At 39.2% G+C, this 21,984-nt stretch overlaps 1 protein-coding gene across 1 annotated transcript in view; it reads right to left on the bottom strand.

Annotated features, from left to right (window-relative positions):
- The window catches only part of MYO16 (myosin XVI), a 444,013-nt gene that overhangs the window by 117,870 nt on the left and 304,159 nt on the right, over positions 1 to 21,984 (bottom strand). The window contains exons 25-26 of the mRNA XM_055335623.1: positions 20,098 to 20,178; positions 19,616 to 19,821 (exon numbers count right to left, since the gene is read on the bottom strand). Of these exons, the coding sequence (XP_055191598.1) occupies positions 19,616 to 19,821; positions 20,098 to 20,178 (287 nt within the window). The remainder of the gene's footprint in view (positions 1 to 19,615; positions 19,822 to 20,097; positions 20,179 to 21,984) is intronic.

Raw genomic sequence — 21,984 nt, 5'->3', positions numbered from 1 at the left:
CCTGTCTTCATCAGAATTTTGCTTTTTGAAACAGACAAATTATTGAAACATACCTATATAGCTACATCTATAGCCATATCTATAATTTCCCTGACCACTGAAATGGAATGGCAATGAAATATAGTAAAGGCCAGAAGTATGTGCTTAAATCTTAATTTTTTGAGCCTTATTCCTATACATGTCTGATAAATAGTTATAGCAGTATTTGCAAGAAATGGCTGCTATAAAGATTTCTGGGATAAAGGTACTTTTTAAAAAGCATATCCTCCTATTCTCATTATTAATTAGTTTTTGGAATGTCTTAAGAATTTGTTGATGTCTCAGGGTTTACTTGTGTTAAAGTACTGGTTGATAATAAGAGATCAGGAGATTTCCTGTTAAGTCTTGAAATTCTACTGTGGGCAAAGCAGGTGGCACTTTTTTCTTGAGCCAAAGTATTTTTTGGCATGGGATAGGGGGCAGAATGTTCATAAGCCTGTTCAGAATTCTGTACATAAATATGCATTTCTGACCATTTTGGTCATAGAGACATCCAACCCATGTATTCCCTAAGAATAAGAATGAAAGTCATCAGCTTCCTGGACAATTTCTAACGTGCTTAATTTTAGCTTAATTAAAATCCCATGCACATTCAAACAAATATAGTATTCGCCTCCACTTCCTATCCAAAACTCTTGTCTAGCATCATCATTTTATAAAATACCAGCTGCTCTCTGTTAATTTTTATACAGAGATACAAGTCTGTTTAGGAAAAATTAGTATACATAATCTGAATAATCAAAGGAGAAAAGTGTACCATTATCTGAACTATCAGAGTTATCTTTAAAATATACACATTTTCGGGCAGCCCGGGGGCTTAGCGGTTTAGCGCTGCCTTAGGCCCAGGGCATGATCCTGGAGACCTGGGATTGAGTTGCACGTCAGGCTCTCTGCATTGAGCCTGCTTCTCCCTCTGCTTGTGTCTCTTCCTCTCTCTCTCTCTGTCTCTCATAAATAAAATCTTAAAAAAAATACACATTTTCAAATAACATCATCATTTTAGAAAGTTCTCTGTTTTAAGAACAGATTATAAGTGTTCACAAGATAGCCCAGAAACAATCTATTAGATAAAGTACCCATCTAGTAGGAAAACAACATAAAAAAATAAATTCATAAATTCCTGCTTTCAAGTCAAGATGGGGGAAGAGTGACTGGTCTTACCCTCCATCCTCAAACAACTTAAAACCAATCAACATATGTAAGGCAATGATTCTCAGGGCGTTCACTGAACATCAGACAGGGAAGGTAATGATCCCTGAGAGATAGGACACAATGAGATTAGCCCTAAGACCTCCCAGCTCCTTCATGAGGGGAGATTCCAGACTTCCCAAATAAAGCCCAAAGATTTCCCTAAATTGAGGAGGTGGCTCTGGAAGATGAAGGATGCCAAGGCAGCTTCAGTTCACAGAGCAGACAGTCTGAGAAGAGAAAGCTGCACCAAGAGAAGATTCCAGAGACCTCCAGAGCCCACTCAAGTCTCTAGCAGAATACCGTCAGCACATGCATGTGAATAAACTACCTACAGCCTGGAAAAGAATTGCCCAAGTGGAGGAGAGAATAAGATCCCAGGCAAAGTTAAGAAACAAGTAAGGCTGTTCCCACCAGCCAGAGTGAAAAATCCCACAATTTATGGGGCACTGGATAAAGAAGTCAATTATTTTGCAGAATTAGTATGACATAATGAGCCCTAGACTACATGCTAGTCTGATTTCATCTAGAAAAACATGAGAACAAAATCTCAAAACAACAAAGTGTTTCCAAGCGGCTTGTTTTCTAGACAAAATTCAAAACTATTTACAGAAATATAAAAAACATGTGCCACCTGAAAAAGTAAAATTCGTAATGTCTGGTAGTCAATGAAAAATTACTAAGCATGTGAAGAAGCAGAACAATCTGACCTATAAGAAAGAGAAAAATTAATGACCCAGAAATGGCAAATAATGGAATTAGGAGACAAACAGATACTAAAGAAAGATAAAATGTGAAAGATGTGAAAGATTTTTGAATAAACCAAACTGAACTAGAGATAAAAACTACAATATCTGAAGCAAAAGATGCACTGGATTGGATTAAGTGTGGATTAGACATCACAGAGGAAAAGATTAGTGCATCCAAAGACATAGCAATAGAAACTATCCAAAATGAAACAGAAACACCACCAAAAAATGATGAGCATCCGTGATTTGCACTAATCAGTGATGAGAGTCTGTGGGACAACCTCATATATTGAATACACATGGAATTGTAGCATCTAAATTAGAGGAGCTAATCGGGGAGATAGAAAAAAACAATGAAATTATGGGCAAAAATTTCCAGATTTTATGAAAACTATAAACTCACAGATCCAAGAAACCCATAGAGCAAAGCACCTCAATGAGCCCTAAGCACGAGAAACAAGAAGAAAACCACATCAAAGTGTATACTCAAATTACTCAAAAGCAGTGAAAAAGAAAATTGTAAAAGCACACAGGAAGAAAAAAGACAAATCTTGCACAGAAGAGCAAAGAATGATAGCCAACTTCTTCTTGGAAAGAGTACAACCCAGAGAAGTAGTACCTTTAAAATACTAGCAGAAAAAACAATGCCAACCTACCATATTTTACCTCATATAAATATCTTTCAGAAATGAAAGTCTGAACAAATAACAGCAGCAATGAACTGTACTGTAAACTACGGACGATGTGTGAACTTTCACGTTGCCTGGATCTCTCCTTTCCTGTCCTCTGGCCTGAAGTCTGGGGCCTTTTTTACCCCTCTTCTCTGTGCACTCCTGGGAGTGCCTATCCATCTGGGGCTGAGCGGTAGGCTGCCAAGAAAGAGATCACTAGAGGTTCAAGCTACCCTCTTGGGACCACTATTCCTCTGACTGGGTTGGAAGGTTCCCCTTCCTCAGAGGAGTCAGTGCCATCTGCCACAGGACTGCTCTGAGTGGGCCGTGAGAGGAGGGAAGAAATGAAAAACAGTGTATTTGCACACACTTGGAGTTTTAGGAGTTTCCTATCCTGTCCCTTGAGCCTGAAGAAGGACTTCATTGGGAGCTGTTTTTGTTTGCACTAGTACTGACTTCTGGGTTTACAGATGCCTGGATTCCAGGCCAGGAGGTCCTGGGGAAAAAAGGGTAAACTCACCATCAGCCCAAAGGTGCTGTTTAAATAAATAAAGGTGATTTTATATTAATTGCCCATATTAGAAAAGAAATAAAGGTTTCCTGGGGTGCCTGAATGGCTCATTCAGTTAAGTGTCTGCCTTCAGCTCAGGTCACAACATCAGGGTCCTGGGATTGAGTCCCATGTCAAGCTGCCTGCTCAGTGAGGAGTCAGCTTGTCACTCTCCCCCCTGCTGCTCCCCCTGCTAATGCTCTCCTGCTTTCCCTCTGTTAAATAAACAAACAAACAAACAAACAAACAAATAAATAAATAATCTAAACAAAGGAAAGAAAGGCTTCCTATTATTAATCTAAACTTCCACATTAGGACTTGAAAAAGAAGAATGAAGTAAATCTAAAGCAAGTGGAAGGACAGACATAATAAATATAAGAACTGAAATCAACGAAATTATTTGAACATAAAACAAGAGAGATAATGAAAATCAGAAGCTGGTTCTTTGAATAAATAAACAAAATTTTAAAAACTCTCATAAAATTGATAAAACCCTAGACTGGTAAAGAAAACAAAACAAAAAACCCAGAAGACACAATTATTGGTATCAGAAGCAAAGAAAGGATGTTGTCACCGACCCTGTAGATATTAAAAGTATAATAAAGGAATGATATAAACAACCTCACATAGACAAATTTGTCAGTTTGGATGAAATAGACCAATTCTCAAAAACTAAAAATTACTAAAACCCAACTGAGATAAAATAGATAACATGAATATCCCTAGAACTATTAAAGAAATTGGATTCATACTTAAAATGCTTCCAAGTAAGAAATCTCCACATCTAAATGGTGTCACTAAGTAAATTCTACCAAATATTGAAAGAAAAATTAACACTAATTCTACAAAATCTTTTCAAAACCTAGAGGATAGGCCACACTCTTGGGGAAAAATGTTTGCCAGTTAAATGTTTAATTCATATGTGTCTTCAGAATCTGCAAAGAACTCTAAAAAATAATAACCCAATGAAAAGTTAGGCAAGGTATGTGAACAGGAAATTCACCAACGAAGACACGGATGAGTCCATGGAAAGATGCTTAACATCATCAGCCATTAGAAAAAGCAAAGTAAAATCACAATGAAAGACTAGCACACATCCATTAGAACAAGATGACTGATCAAACCAAATGTTGAAGATTTTGTGAATAACTGACTTCTACTGGTGGGAATACAGAGTAGTATGCCCATTTTGGAAGGCAGTTTAACAGTATTTTTGAAAAGTTAAATTTATACTAACCATCAGTCTCAGCCATTTCACTCCCATATTTTTATGCTTAACTCCATCCCCCAAATGAAACCATGTCCATATGAAGACTTGTCTATGAGTGGTCATGGTAGTCCTACTTGTACTCACCAAACCTGGGGACAACCTAATGATCTGTCAACACATGAGTGACATACAAAAAGACACTTCGTAGTGAATTCCTGATACATACAACTACATGTCTGAATGTCAACATTACCGTGCTGAGTGAAAAAAAAAAAGACCAAAAAAGTACATATTTAATGATTTAATTTGTCTGATATTTCAAAAAATGAAACTAATTTATCATGAACAAAAGCAAACCAATGCTTGTTTGGGGATGGAGAAACAGGGGTGGTTGAGAAGGTGGGAATACTAAGGGAGTACGAGGAGTCTTCAGTGGGATGACAGGTATGTTCACCATCATGATTTGTGGAATGGTTCCTAGGATGTAGGTTTCCAACAAAACTTGCCATTTTTTAAAACCAAAAAACAGATGCAGTGTATTGCATGCCAATTATGTTTTATTAAAACTGGTAAAAATTTTAGAAGTAAATCAAATGAACATTCATGAAAAGAATTCAGAGAAACTTAAAAAAAAAATCTGTTTTAGAAACCAAAGTACTCGTTCCTTCTGACGTCCAGCTTGTATGCTCAGTAAACACCAAAGGAGAACATCAAGGAAAATGGATTCACAGTAAGGAATCTGAAATGTTGATGAAAAGTATATGTAGCTCACATAACACATGTTCTGACAGGGTATGGTCAACAGCAAAACTATCAAATGTTAGTCACTGGTATTTTGCATTTTTGATGTCATAAGTGTATAAACAGACAAAGATTATTTTCAATAGGATATACTGAAGGGTAGAAAAAACACGTTATTTTTTCATGTGTGTGTAGCTTTTCCAGTGTAATTTGGTCATAACAGTTTAGGCAGCTAGTGAGAGTCTTCAAGACCTATTCACATCCTAAATGGCCACATTTCTATATATGCCTGCAGTTGTGTTAACAGTATATGGAAATATACATCTGTATAAGAAAATACTTATCTCTGTATTTTTCGTTAGGCTAAAGTAGATAGTCCTTATCTTGGCAAGCTAGGACATAGGTCAAAATATACACTGAATGAAATAATTAAGTTTTTTCTTAGTATTTTTGAATAATTTCAGTAGAGATCACCAAATTTAGACACCATAGTATGATATAAAGATGCTCCATTCTTTTACCCAGTATTCTTACTCAATATTTAGCAATCATTAACGTAAAACAAATAGAAAGTGGAAGGCTATCTTATACAAATAATGGGTTTGAATATCCTACTCTATAAGAATGGCAAAAACCCTCAATTAGCTAGTGCTACAGAATCCTTGACACATAGGAGATGATCTGGAACTATCTGGAAGGAAAGCGTGTCAGAGCAGAGAGAAAGAAGGAGAGGGGAGGGGAGAGAGAGGGCAGTGTTTAAACCTGTGATCCCAGCAATGTCATAGTACCCTTCAGAGGTCATCATTTTTGTCCATTTTCAATATTTGTTGTTTTTCTGAAACTTTAATTTTACTCGGTATCCTGTACCTTACCTGGCAACCTTCCCTGCTGCCCTGGCCCCAACCCAGCTATCCATGATTTTCAGAAAAAACTTAGTGAGTCTACTGAGCCAGCATGGTTGAGAGTCATTGATTTAAAGAATTTGCTCTAAAGAATGCTTGGGGTGTGTGCTAATGTGTGTGTGTGCTCTCATGTGTGTGTGTATGTGTGTGCACATGTGCACATGCATGCGCTGAGTATTTAATAACAGGTTTTAAAAACATTAGCAGAGGTGGAAGGACTAAGAGCATTTCCTAGAAAATTGCCAGTGATAGCCTGAATATTTTGTTAATCACTTTAAGAATAGCAACACAATTTTTAGGCACCAACCTTGTCTCAGGCCCTGTGTTAGGTGCCAGGAACACCATCTAAAATAGGAGACTAGGGGCAGCCCGGGTGGCTCAGCAGTTTAGCGCTGCCTTCAGCTCAGGGCGTGATCCTGGAGACCCAGGATCAAGTCCCCACATCGGGCTCGCTGCATGGAGCCTGCTTCTCCCTCTGCCTGTGTCTCTGTCTCTCTCTATATATATCTCACGAATAAATAAATAAAATCTTAAAAAAAAATAAAATAGGAGACTAGTATGTATCACTAAGGTTGTATCTAGATAAGACTTTAAGAAGATATTATGATATAATGGGAAGAGAAAACTTTATTCCAAATCTTTCTATTCTAATAATAAAGAGCTAGAAAGGGAAAAAATGCCTTTAACATTGTATTTCTAAGGTACATCATAGCATGCTGAAATTAATCATTGTCAGTGGATGTGCAGCAAGAGAGTATTCACTAAGAGGATCCAACCTGTACTATGAAGCTAGGGTGCCTGTGAGGCAGGCAAACTGAATGGAACATAGACCTTCAATCAACTGCCATATAAGGGCACTGGATTGGGGCTGGGGGAGGATGCATGTTTTGTATCAGAATGTGCATTTGAAGTAATGATCAAAGCATAATAATGAATTGGAAGTCAACATATAAAAGTATCTAATTAAGGAGTGCCAAACTGCTTAATTCCGGTGTGGGAAGATGATTATGGTGTCAACGTTGGTCTTCACGTTGGGGTGTACTGGGCACAGAAAACAGATTATCCTCATGGATATTGGCTCCAAATATACCTTTCACTGGGACATGACCAGTAGATTTGTAATAGCCCCTGTAATGACTCCTTTTTAAAAGATTCCCCGCCCCCCCCCGCCCCCCACCGGGAGCCTGGGTTGCTCAGTCTGTTAAGCATCTGACTCTTGGTTTCAGCTCAGGTCATGACCACAGGGTCTTCAGATCAAGTCCTGTGTGGGGATCTCTGCTCATCATGAAATCTGCTTGAGAATCTCTCTCTATCTCCCACCCTGTGTGCCTGTCCCCCACTGTTCATGCTTGCTCTCTCTCTAAAAAAACAAGTAAAAAGTTTTTTTATGTGATAATTCTCTAAATGTCAATCTTGAAATGATGTGTAGGACATCTAATGAAAAATGTATAGATACAATTTTTTGTTTTCCTGTGTTGTTAAATAATTATTGCTTTACTAAATCTAATGCATAAACGATGACTCCCATTTCTTAGCTTTGTAGAGCCCTAAAAGAAGTTTCTTTACAAAAGGGAGGGCACCAATATGATGAATGCCACACTTCCTGAATGGGACTCTGGTTTTTTGTGTCATGATGATCAGAACTCAAAAAAAAAAAGAAAAGTCACATTGCCCCTATCTCTAATCATCTGTCAGTTGAGATAGTTCAAATTATTCCTTTTAAAGTATTTTACTCTGGAGTCCCTCACTATATGCATTGATAATTTTCAGGTTATTCTGCAGGACTCATTTTTTTCTGCAGATTTCATTGTTTTGAACATATTATAAGTTCCTTCTTAATATCAGTTATCCCATTTCTCCAGCTGTGGAGAAAGTAGCTGAGGTCCTATACGGAAATATGTTGGGATTTTTTTTTTTGGTCATAAATGAAGAGATTTGTAAGACTATTGAAGTTTAAAAATATTTTATCATCACCATGTTTTTAAAGCTATGATTTTTTTTACAAATATGAGTTTCCTAACAATAAGACAAATTGCTTTTATTCTGAAATTGAATATATTCTGCTAAATGTAGAAGTATTTATTTCATGCAATATAAGTTTTTACTTATTGAACTGCCACAAAAAGTAAGTTTTCAAGTTTTGTAATAGGGTCTTAATATAGTTATACTAGAGGGTTCAAGTGAGTATATTGTAGGAAGACCACAAAGTGGGTCAGCTCTAACTGTAAATTACTTAGTTAAAAATAGCGTCTCCTCTAAACATAGATCATCAGTAGAGTCTACTGTGATTCGATGTTTTTATTCCTAAATACATTTCTACTGCAAAAATTGGTTCCCCATCCCTGCGGTATCATAGAAACTGCCTTTAGTTAACAAAGCATTTCAAAGAACAGAGGAAAAAAAACATAAAATGAAGCTATTTCTTAAACCATTATGGGAGTATGCATCTAGGCATTGTTGTACAGTTATCATATGACTAGAAATTTCAGAGAATGACTCACAGTAGTTTGGGGGAGAGTGAGAATATTATTAAACCATGGCAAAGGCAAGCCTGGGATCATTGACTCATACTAAAGTCTAAAGGGCTGTCCTAAAATGGAAATATCTTGGCATAATTAAGGCAAACCTTTTAGGCTGGTTAGATACTTAAAACTCTTTTGGCTTACTAATGAATCTTATTCAGGATATCAATGAACACCACATCTTGGACACCAAATTTAGAGGTCAACTATACAAAAGAGAACATATTACTAATTCATGTCTTAGTTCATTCAAAAAATACTGGCTGGCCACCTATTATGTGCATACAGCAGAAGGTTTTCCTTAAGAGAGCTTGTATCTACTGGGGATGGCAGAGATAAAAGATTCCTGACAATGCATCAAAATTCATGAGCAGGTGGGTGCAGGGCAGTTAGGGTGACCACTGTCCTGGTTTGCCAGGGACAGCCCCAGTTTATACCTGGATTCCTATAAAAAATACTAATGGTTCCCCATTTCCCTATAAAACATTCCTGGTTTGGTCAATATACTATACAGTCACCTTTGTCATGGGCAACAAAAAATATTATATTCTAGAATAATTTTCCCTGTGGTATCCTGCTCTAGAGACAAGGGACAGATTTCTACATTTAGTATGTAGGACGAAATTAGTGCCCGAATAACCTCACATCTACTCTTTACTCACTCTCAATGTGAAGGTGATCAGAGGTGCAGCTGTGAGTCAACAATACAACAAGCGAGGGTGAATTAGTCATGCCCAGAAGGAGGACTCCTATGGACTGAATTTTATTGCTCCATCCCCCAAAACCCAAAATTCCTATTCTGAAGCCCTGTTGCCCAGGATTTGGTGACTGTATTTGTCAATAGGGTCTTCCTTTGGGAGATAATTAAGGTTACAAGAAGTCATAAGGGTGGAGTCCCAATTCAATAAGATTTGTGTCCTCATCACCAGCAAGCATTCTTCCTCTTTCTCTCTGCCTGTTTCTCTGTCTCTGATTCTCACCCTCTCATTCCCTTTGTGTGCACTCTTCCTGGAAAGGCGACAGGAGCTCACGGCAAGAAGGCAGCTGTCTGCAATCTAAGGGCAGAGCCCTCACCAGACACCAACCCTGTTGGCATCTTGCTCTCGGGCTTCCAATCTCCAGAACTGTGAGAAAATAAGTATTTGTCGTGTAAGCCACAGTCTGGTGTTTTGAGATGGCAGCTCAAACCAATCAATACCGTGGCTGATCTCTCACCCCATCCTGTTGAAGGGGCCCAGCTCGGCCAGGATATCTGGAACCTCTTTAGCTCATCTGAGCCGAGTAAGAAACTGGAAAGAATGATTCAGAAATAGAAATTTAACTTATGCATATGGAATTCTAGACATTTAACTCAGCAAGGCAAGTTAATCAGATTTGGGATTTCAATTCCATTGGAATTGAGTATCTCTGGACTTCCATTTACAAGACATATTAATTTTTGAACTTTCATTTCTCACAGGGAACTTAATAATGCAAGAAAATTTATAGTCAGATTTGGGGAATATCTAGGCTACTGGTATTTTATTATTGGAGCTTCTCTTTTGTTTTAATATTTTCATTTATTCTCATTGCAGAATCTATGATAGACTCAGTTGGACACTATGTCTAGACAGCGTTTGCAATTGGAAATAAAATGCACTTTCAGCCATGAATACAGAGTGGCCTTGAAATCAATTAAAGAAATGCTCTGTTGGCCCACTTCAGAATCTTTGGGTGAAAAAATCTATATTCCTTGTGAGTGGTCCCAGAAGGGCACAAAAAGAAGCAGTGAGGTGCTCATGAGGATGGGAGAGAGGACATGCTGAAGGACAGGGCGTCCCCTCAGGGGACCAGCCATCCCCCAAGGTTGTTGACAGGCTTATTGGAGGAGTCCAACGTCCCAGAACACACAACACCACAGCGATTCACCGAGGCAGCTTCTTGTTTGCAGCTGTTTCCTTACGGATAAAGGTGGGATGACATTCTGGCCACTCTAGTCCTGCACACTTCCAAAGGGAAGGGCAGTGGTAGACTAATCTAACTGGCAATTTTGGTAGGAAAAACAGAACATTCTCAGCTTCTAATGAACCTGCTAGGTGTTCACAGCTGTTTTCCTCAGCTAGCCCGGGCTCCAAGCCTTCCCTGAACAGCCTCCCTCATTCCCATAGACCCAAGTAAGTCTACCTGGGTCCTTGCTATCTGTAACTGAGGAGTCAGTCTGACCACCCTAGGTTTGGCTCTACTGGCAGGCACTAAGGCTCTTACGCCAAGCAGTATCTTTGAAAGGTGACATTGTGATCATTTGTCTCCTCACTTTGGTCAAAAATTGACTAAGGAAAAACAATGCTATTGATTAGGTCCCTTCAAAGATCCCAACGATGACCCAGGTCTTTATAGACTCCTGAGTTACTGAGATCATTCAGATATAATCAATGAAAACTATCACATACTGATGGTCACATTAAAAACCACTATTGTTCTATAAACAAAATTAAATAGTTTTTAAGTAATGAAACAAGAAACTTATGGGTGATTATTTAAAACTGGTTTGGCCCCGAAAGCAAGATCGTTTTGTGATTATGGTTTGCCAGATATAACGTATAATTAAAAACATTAAGATATATCAGCAGAGAGAAGTGGGGAAGCCCAGATAACTCAAGTAATAAATAATAAGATTCAGAATTCTGGGATTGCATTTTTTAATGTACTTCCCAAATTGTATTGGAAATACAATAGAATCTTCAAAATATTTAACACATGTAGCTTCTTGTCTATTTTCCCAGAATTTCAATAATCACCCTGCTTTTATTTGTTTCATATGGATGCTTACTCAAGTAGAATTATTTAGTACATTATTTTAGACTGGTCAGTTTGGGGTATTGTTTCCAAGGTATCGTTAGAAAGCTGTAACACTTTTGTTTTTACTTTTTTGCTATTTTAAATGAAATTGCATGGTTCTCCGTCTGCAAGGATCACTTTCCTTAGTCTCTTGGAGGTCATTTTTCAGAAGTCACGATTGATCCATCCATACTCCATCAGCCAGCTGCCCTGTTGCCACTGCATGACCATGCAAGGTTGCTGGTGAGGATGGTGACACTGCTGGCCTGAAAGTGAATGGAACTAACTGGACTGTTTTTCAGGAAGCAGAGCAAAGGAAGTCCAGAATTTGAGAAATCCCCAGGGATTTATGGTGAGGTCATGGTGCTGTTCTGGCGTTCGTGCTTGTTTGCCCGTGGCTGCTAGCAACAATCAGGCCGAAAGAGGAAGTGCAAAGTGCATGAAGGTGGAAACATGGCCAATGTCAGTACACCACCACTATCGTGGGGTGGTTAAAGACACCCTCAGAGACCAGAAGTGTGTGCCCATACCTAAGTCCTCAGGACTGGAGTTTCCTCAGCTACCAAACAGGAATGTTACTAAGAACTCAAGTCCCGGAGGTGTGCTGAGGATCGAACGAATGAATGAGTCGTGGAACGTTCAGCACAGCGCCTGGGCCCACTCGGTGCTGATCAGTGCACTCAAAGCAAATATATTTTTTTATTTTATTATATATACATATATATATAATAAAATAAAAAATAAATGTGTATATATATTATATAAATGTGTATATACATTATATAAATGTATATATATTATATATATAATAAAATAAAAAATATATTTATTTATTTATTTATTCAGGAGAGACACAGAGAGAGAGGCAGAGACACAGGCAGAGAAAGAAGCTGACTTCATGCAGGGAGCCTGATGTGAGACTCGATCCCAGGACCCGGGGATCATGCCCTGGGCCGAAAGCAGACGTTCAACCACGAGTCACCCAGGTGTCCCTCAAGGCACATTTAAATCAAAGCTGGCAATCATCACAATATAATAACTCATATCTGTACGATGAGAGTAGCTGTCTGCAAAGGTTATGATGAGGAACAGAATAATGAGCCTAAAGCGCAGATCTGGAGCATGACCCACCATGGGCATCTGTGACACAGTGGGGGATACTCATCAGCTGCGGCTATAGGTGCCTTTCCGTCATAATGACATCTGATTTGGTAAAATGCTTGACTAAATAAGAGCGGGTGAGAACACAAGGCAGAAATGGACGACAAATGCTGTCCTCGGAGCACATACAGCCGGTTGGGGCACAATTTAGGATCTGAGCCAGATTATGAAAGCACAAAAGCTACATCAGGGACCTTTCCTTATCTACCCCCTTTCTTTTAAAAAAATATTTTATTTATTTATTCAAGAGAGACAGAGACACAGGCAGAGGGAGAAGCAGGCTCCCTGTGGGGAACCTGACGCAGGACTTGATCCCAGGACCCCAGATCACGACTGAGCTGAAGGCAGATGCTCAACCACTGAGCCACCCAGGCGTCCCTCTGCCCCCTTTCTGTAGACACTTTCCCCCAGTTCCACCAGAAACAAGGGGATGGACTGGATAAAGGGTTAGGGGCTCTGGGGCCCAAAGCACCTGCCCTCTGGCCCTCTGTTCTCCCCGGTATGGTTCTCTGGTCCAGTCACTCACCTGTTCCTCCACCTACAGTCTCTGGCTGTGCTGGACCCCACTTAGAGCTGAGCACCTGCAGCAGTGACCTCTAGACATGCAAGCCTGCGACAGTGGTTATTTAGCCCTTTATAGAAAAAGTTTGCATATGCCCCGAGTACATTATGGGGGAAATTACGACTCAAGATCCACTGAACACCACAACAGATCCCCAATAAAGAAATGCAGAATTATGTTTAGATTGAGATGACTCCTAGCACCTATGCCTTATGCTAGTCTTTCCTATGTCACATTTCACTGGAAACTAACAGGTCCTCTCCTCTCAAACTTCATTAAGCCAACCTGCAGATCAGTTTTAGCAGGAAGAACACAGTCAACCTTGGCAAATTCACCCTGAAGAAAATATACTTTTTTGCCAATTGAAGCTTTTAGAGCATTTAATAGCTTCTGAACTTATTAATTCATGTTTCTATTAAAGACACATTGACAGCTACTGGGAGCCTGTCCATGTAATAAGGAAAACTGTTAGAAGATTCCAGCTCAGACCTGTGGCTCTGGCGATGCTGCTTCACCGGGCAGCCGCTATCTGTGAACTGAGTCCAAGAAACCGAAGTGTGGCTTTTTTCATCTGTCTCCCCGCACCCGATTTAATATCACGGCTGTGTTCTTTCACAGCCTGACCTTTCAGCAACAACTGTGTCATTTAAACAAGCTAAACGATTCAGACTATTTCTAAGAGGGATCTCATCCAGTGACAATCTCAGAGGACAGATCATGCTCCCTCACCATGCCAAGGATAATACCAGTGCCAGGGGTGCTTTTCTCAGACAAGTCCGTCTGTCTTTTCCAAATAAGGTCACCTCCCCAAAGGGCCAATCCTGGAGTGATGCTGTCCTACTCTCCCCCACCAACCATCAATAAATCCACAGATGCACGGTGGGCATGACACCCAAAAGCTTGCCACCCAGCATCCAGAGGTAGTTTCCAAAAGATTTCCATGCCATATCTGGAAGAAGATAAAAGTTCAGAGGCTCGTGCTCTGAGGAGAGCAGAAGGAGTGAGAGCTGGTAACCGCTGGCTTATCACTGAATAGTGGTGTTCGTCACAATGTCACAAGCACACAGGGCTCTGGAGAATGACGGTACTGCACCTTACAAGGTAAAAGGCATGGTACATACCACGAAGGACTCCTCAAAACAATTTCCCTAGGGAGCGCCTGGGTGGCTCAGTTGGTTAAGAGTCTACCTTCAGCTCAGGAGATCATGATCTCCAGGTCTTGGGACCAAGTCCTCGGATCCAGCCCCATATCAGGCTTCCTGCTCAGCAGAGATCTGCTTCTCTCTCTCCCTCTGCCCCTCCCCTTTGCTCATTCTCTCTCTCTCTCAAATAAAATCTTAAAAAAAAAACAATGAACAATTTCCCTAGCGTTTCCTCATATTATTCTTCCTTTAATTCTAGAATTGGAAAAAAAAAACCATGATGGTATTACATTATTCAACACATTGAATTCACATGTACCTACTGTGGGGCAATGAATTAATAGCAATTCTTCTGCACAGGCATGACTATGGAAGATTGTTCTTATTGTTCCCAATTACTTGCATGTTCTCCTTTTAAGAGGATATGGTAGCGGGTTCTGGCATTGGCTACTACCCACTGCTTCTTCCAGAGGAAAGATCTGATTTGGTCTCCAACTGTTTGACCAATAAAATACAAGAGCAGTGATGCTGCACTAGTTCCAGGTGCAGCTTCTAGGAGGACTGCAAGTTTCCTTTCTTGCCCTCAGAGCTGGGAGCTGCCAGGTAAGAGGTCCAGACTGTTCCGCTGGATGAACACTGTGACATTGGATGCGTCAGCGAAGAAGCAATCTGGTACATCCAGCCAAGCTAACACCAGCATCTTCTGCTCCATGGCTGTAACTTTTGGAAAGACTCCAAGCAAGAATTGCCCAGCTGAGTCCAGTTAACCCACAGAACTAGGAGAAATAATACACTGTTGTTTTATGCCATGAAATTTTGGGGTGGTCTGATACACAGCGACAGGTAAATGGAGCCAGAGGTGCACACATTCCCATTGGTTGTTATGTGTTGTATAGTATCTCCTATGAGTAGGAGACTTCTCTACCCTATTCCTGTTGGCCTTGGCCAAGGGACTGTCTTTAACCAATGTAATATAAGCAAGTGACAAAGGCCACAGCTGGGCAGAAGTCGTCACAGGCATTTCGGCCATTTCTTCTCCCTTTGACACAGAAAGGGAATGTTGGCTCTTTCTGGGGCTCATCATGAAAAGGAGGCTCAGATCAGAGGTGGCTTGAGCCTAGGTGTACTACTTCTAAATCATGGTCAGCAAGAGAGAAATAAAGCTTTGCTGTTGCAAACCACTGATGTGGGGTTTTATCTTCCACAGAATCTATTGCTGAGAGTTGTCATTTGCAATGGCATCTGAAAAGCCTCACAAACTGAAGAAGCAGACCAACATTAGGGAAAGTTATTGAGACAGAAGAGCATCTGAGATCTTTTCCGTTCAGTTTCACTGAGTTGGCTTGAAAAGCATGAAGAGTGATTGGCATTCTGTGACAGTCCAGGCATGCCTGTGGTAATGCCTGACCCTCAGAAGGGGTCAGAGAGTAAATGCTCTAGGCTTTTGTATGCCAAGGGATAAGATTGAGACCATGATGCTGGTATGTATGTAACCATTTAAAATATAACAATCTAAAAATGCAAAGACATTTTTAGCTCTCTGGCCATATGAAAGCATGTGACAGCCAGATCTGGCCCATGGGCTATAGTCTCCTAACCTCTGGTCCAGTGGTGGAGATTGGCACAGCTTAAAGGGCTGTTTCCAGGGAACAAATAACAAGTGTCTTACGCAAGCCCTTCTGAAGGGTAGAGAAAAGACACAGATCAATTTGGGATTTTATGAAAGAGTTTCTGAAGGAAAGAATGCCTGAGTGAATTTAAATTCTGAAGAATTTAAATGTCTTTCATTTAAAAAAGATGGTGGCAAGATGCCTGAGTGATGAAGAGAAAAATCGATATTTTACAGTGAACTTACAACGTCAAGTAAATACTACCAAGTAAATGGATAAAAAGATAGAGAGGTTTGGAAAGCACGGGATATGTGCACCTAAACTCTATTTTCTTCCATTACAAGAGCATTTCGGACAAGAACAAGCACCCAAAACTTCCCAACATAACTTGTGCAGCTTTGCTACCCACTGACACCACAGAAACACACCCTGCAGACACAGGTATCCTAGACGGCCTCGACTGCCATCACAAAATACCAGAGACTGGGCAGCTTAACAACAGAAGTTTCTTTTTTTCTCACAGTTCTGGAGTCTGGGGCTTTCAAGATCAAAGCACCTGCCAATTTAATTTCTACGCAGGTTTCCTCCTGCCTTGCCGACAGTCGCCTTCTTACTATATCCTCGTAGAGCACACACAGAGAGAGGATGCTCTCTGTTAATTTTTTTTAGAAGGACACCTATCCTATCAGATCAGGCTCCATCCTTATGAACTCATTCAGCGCTGAATACCTCCTGTAGACTCCATCACCAAGTACAGTCACTGTGGGCATTTATGAGTTTTGGGGGACACACACACACACACACACATATAGTTCATAGCAATAGGAATTCCAGTTACATATCACAATGCTCCTTTTCTTTTCCTCCTCTCTCCAAACTTGGGGAGTCTCTCATCATGGGAAACAGGACCTTACATCTTCATCATCCCACTTGAATGCTATGGATGGTATTCGGCAAACACTCAGCAAGCACACCTCTAAATTTAATCAAAATTGGATCCTCTAGACTCATGCAATTCTCCAGTTTCAGTTAGGAAGATTCAGAATGACTGACAGTTATTAAAGCCAAAATACCCCAAAGCCAATTTGCAATATCATCGCATCCACCAACAGATTCCACAGGAAATGTCCATTATCCACATTTAATGTCATGTTGGATTTTAAGAACAATAAACACTGTTCTAATTAAGTAGGTGCTTGCTTCAAAACAGGGCATCCCTTTCTTCTCTGTCCAGTATTCTTGTGGCAATCATATGCCTTTTTGTATACTAAACAAAGTAATTTGTTTTATTTCTAGCAATTAAGACAAGGTGATATGAAGAGAAAAATCAATATTTTACAGAGGAACAATACATTCTGTTATCTGATTCTGGCAAGCAAAACTTTCTATTAAATTGCACCTCTGATCTTTATTTATATAATGATGCTTGATTGCCTGAGGGAATGCCAAAGTTCCAACGAGCTTTCTAAATAAATATTAAATTATAGTGGCATCACTATGTTACACACCTGAAGCTAAGGTAATACTGTGTGTTAACTATACTTAAATACAAAAATTATGTTATTTCCTGATGTGACAGTAGGCGAACTATATTTTATTCAAGTTCTACAGAAACTGATCATTTCTCTATGGGTCAATGGTCTTTTTGTGACAAGAACCCAGAGTGGCAGTGTCTTTCATTTAAAAAAGACGGTGGCAAGATGCCTGGGTGGCTTAGTCGGTGAAGCATTCGGCTCTTGATTTCAGCTCAGGTCTTCACCTCAGGGTGGTGAGTTCAAGCCCCACATGGGATTCCACGCTGGGCATGAATCCTACTTAAAAAAAAAAAAGATGGTGGCAAATTTCCACTGAAATAAATTAATAATTCAATTTCTATTGATATGCCAGTGCAAATAAGGATAAGTAGAAATCACATCTCAATTTTTTTAAGTAAGGGGCTGGTGAAAGAAATACAAAGATTTACCAAAAAGTATCATTTCCCATCCCTGCTACTCTTTTATTTAATTTTTTTATTTTTGTATTTTTTTTTCCTGCTACTCTTTTAAACAAACCATGGGGCTATGGTCTCTGTTATGTAGAAATATTGCTTTAAATTGAACAACGATTAATCTGCAATGCCAAGTTCATCCTGAAAGCACTGATTAAACACCATTAGTGAGGAAGACATGGTCCCTGCCTAAAGGTCATGGTAGAGCAAGGGATACATATATGTGAAATGCTATACTTAATTTTAGTTTTTAAAATATTTTATTTATTTATTAGAGAGAGAGAGAGAGAGAACAAGCAGTGGGGAAGGGCAGAAGGAGAGAGAGAGAGAGAAAAGCAGACTGAGCAGAAAGCCTGATGTAGGGCTCCATCCCAGGACCCAGAGATCATGACCTGAGCTGATGGCAGACACTTAACCGACTGAGCCACCCAGGCAACACCCCCATCTTTTTTATAGATGAAATGTTGTACTTAATTTTAAAAGACATTCATCTTGGGCAGCCCCGGTGGCTCAGCGGTTTAGTGCTACCTTCAGCAGCACTAGTTGAGCCACTAGTGTTGAACATCTGGTCAACAAAGTGTTAAATCTCTTTTCTTAAATGAATGATTTGTCAAACAGATTTTCCATACTATTTGTACAATTAATTTTAACCATAAATGCTAGGCTTTATTCTTGTAATATTGATAATATTTTATATTAATATTATTTCAGAACTTTATCTTCTTTTATACAGGAATACTAAATTCTTCCTTTCATTTTTTTTTGCTTATTTCCCTATTATTTTTTAATTGCCTAAGAACAAACATTGTCATTATTTTCACCAGGGCCTATACTGCAATAAAACTTTATTTACAAAAATAAGTAGTAGGCTGGATTTGGAAAATGAGTGTAGCTTTACCCTGATCTAAAAAAAAAATATTTTGTTCATAGACATAAGGGAGAAAATAATCACATATATATGTTATTTTTTAATTTATTTTTTTGAGGGGGAAGGGGAGAGAATCTTGTTTTTGGGGAGTGGGAGTAAGACAGAATCTTAAACAGGCTCCATGCCTAGCTGGAGCCCAGTGTGGTGCTTGATCTCACAACCCTGAGATCATGACCGGAGATGAAATCAAAAGTCGGATGCTCTACCACCAGAGTCAGCCAGGCACCCCCATGTTCTTTTAAATAAAAAAATTCATGTAAATGCTATATGCAACAATTTTAGAAATTAAATCCAAGGAAACCTACCCATATAAAGTAACATGAAAATGGTGTCCAAGGTATCAAAGTTTAGTAATTTTTACAAAAAGCTTGGTCAGTGCATTTCACTGCTTCTGAGAGTATTTTGTTTACTCAACAAGACAGGTTTGAACTGTGGCAGGTCCACTTACATGCTGATTATTTTAGATAAATACAGTAGAGTAATGTGAATGTATTTTCTCTCCCTTATGATTTTCTCAAAAACATTTTATTTTCTCTGGTTTACTTTATTGTAAGGATACGGTATGTGATATGTATAACATACAAGATATGTCTTAATCCACCTTTTTTGTTATCAGTAAGGCTTCTGGTCCACTGTAGGCTAGCAGTAGTTAAGTTGTGAAGGAATCAAAAGTTAAATGTGGATTTCCATGGCCTCTCCCCTCCCCGCATTGTTCAAAGAGTCAAGCGTATACAGAATAAAACCTGAAGAAAAGAACAAAACAGAAGATCCTTGCTACCGCATCGTCAGAATGCCACACTGAGCACCGCACGTAATGTTTCAAGAGCAGAATTTACCTTGACAGGAAATCTGAGAAGGAAAGGCGAACAGGGTATCCGTATCGGATGATTTTCACCATGTCCAGGACCCCAATATATTGTAGCTGAGCAGACACGTAAAAATTATCGAAAGTATCTGGCAGCCTTGAGTTATTGGGCTTGATGCAATGGACGAAGTGTGGAGTACGCTTCTGGAGTTTGCCAATAATATCCGTTAGAGATTTCTAAGGAGGAAAGCAAAACACAGCTTATTCTCCTAAGAAGACACCAATCAAAAATATAAAGAGTTTTTCAATAGAAATGTTTATCTTTAATCTATAACTCTTTTATTTATTATGAATTTTCTGTGCTGTGTCTCTGTGTGTGTTTGTGTGCATGCGAGTGCTTACTATTTCTGAAGATACCCGAGTGGTCAAAATGGGGAAAAAAATGACACATAAGCCCTCTACAGTTGATGAAATCAAAATCTAAGTTTTAGAAAACCAAAAAAATCTACTAACCCTGAGTTGAGATGCAATGGTGACTGGACCTCCCCGTTCTAGTCTTTGAAGAAATGTAGAAGTTCCTTTCTTTTTTAATAGCTGTAATAAAAATGAAAATAAAGGGTGAGCAGATTGACTTCTGTCAGTATGCATTCATTTATTTTTAATTGAAGTATCATTGATATTAGTTTTAGGTGTGCAGCATAGTGATTTTAGTAGTATTTGACTAAATTCCATTTAGAAGAAAAAAAATTACCCTCCCATCCATGTAAATTCACTCAGAGGATGACACAGATTCAGAGCAGACTATAAAAAATCCGTACCAAATGATTTTTCTGCGCTGGTACTATAAATTAGGGAAATGGACAACTACATGTAAATTAACACCATTACTTGCCAACCTTTCAAGTACACAGAAGTTGCCATCCTGTATCTATTTTAATTTTGAGAATAAACACAGACCTGACTTGCTTGCGGAACAACAAGCTGACGCAGGTGCCCCGGCTGCATAGCCACAGTGCATATTTGTCAGGAAGTTGTAGCTTACTGCCAGGGAAAAGAATACTATCTTATGTTTTTTTTTAAAAAAAAAAAAAAGCTGATGCTCTAACAATCACTGGTTTATTCCCTTAAGTTTTAACTGCATCAATTTCTTACCATTTTTTTTTCTTTCCCTTCCTCTTCTTCTTCTTCTTTTTTTTAACTACTAAAAGGAGTTAGTAAATTAACTGTCTGAAAAATGGCAACAGTCTGTGTTTTCTTCGATAAGTAATGATATACAGCTCTTTAAAAAATCACATGTAGCAAAGATTAAATGATAATGGAGGTAAAGGAAGTCAGTGGAAATGAAGCCAATGGGGAAAGAAATAAAGGGCAGAAGGTAATTAATTAAATTCCACCAGGGGTTAAAAGGAACCCCAGCCACTAATGTACAATTGCATTTCACAAAATCACCCAGACTTAGACCAACAAATCTATTGATCCCAAATCATTTATGTTAGAATAAAGAGGTCTTGATAGGAAAAAAAAAAAAAAACCTGATGAAACATTCTTGTCAATGTGGTGCTATTGCTACTGTGGCAGTAGCTCATTTCCTTCCATTAACATGAACTGTCAAGCTGAATGATCAATTGTAACTGACAAGGGAATGTAAAATGAAGCACTTGGTCCAAGATCAACTGGTTTTCTACAAACACAAAGTCAAGTGTGATGCTCAGTTAGAGTGGGTAGAGTCCCATCTTGCTGGTCACACGCAGGGATGTGGGCAGTTCAAAGGGAAGTGAGGAATGAAACACTTAAGGAATAATCGTAATAAATAAATCTCCAACCTTTGAAATTGAACACTCAATTTCCCTTTCTGGGAGGAGGAACCACTATGAATTATCTTCCTTTTGCAGTCCTTTAGGGAAAAGACTAATGGCATCTATGCCTGGTAATGTTTAATAATTAAGGCTAAAAATTACAGTTAGAGGTGTGTGGTGATTTCTTGCTCTTGATTTCCAGGATGATTGAGAAAGGAAGGGCCACAGGGTTCAGTGAAACCCTCAGGAGTAGAGATCTTCTTTACAAAGGGTGACCTTTTGTCTTTTTAATGTAAAAAATAGCATTTTGTATGCAGTGAGATTGAATACCTGTGCTCATACGGTACAGGAATGACTGTATCGAAGGATCCCTAGCTGTACAGTCCACTGGCTAAACACACACACACACACACACACACACACACACACACACGTGTGCTCACTCATTTCTAATATGTTATATACGTCTTGCCATTCTTCCAAAATAGAGCTGATTTTAATTATGCTTTTATTTTAATTGGTAAGCTAAAATGCATTCCAACAAGCTACAACAACTGAATTTCTAAAATTGATTGTTCTGGACACCTTCCCAAACATATTTCGC

This window comes from Nyctereutes procyonoides, unplaced genomic scaffold (genome assembly GCF_905146905.1).
Source record: "Nyctereutes procyonoides isolate TBG_1078 unplaced genomic scaffold, NYPRO_anot_genome, whole genome shotgun sequence".
In the NCBI taxonomy this organism is placed as follows: Eukaryota; Metazoa; Chordata; class Mammalia; order Carnivora; family Canidae; genus Nyctereutes; species Nyctereutes procyonoides.
Note: the sequence above shows the minus strand (reverse complement) of the source record. Positions and strands in the feature narration are given on the sequence as shown.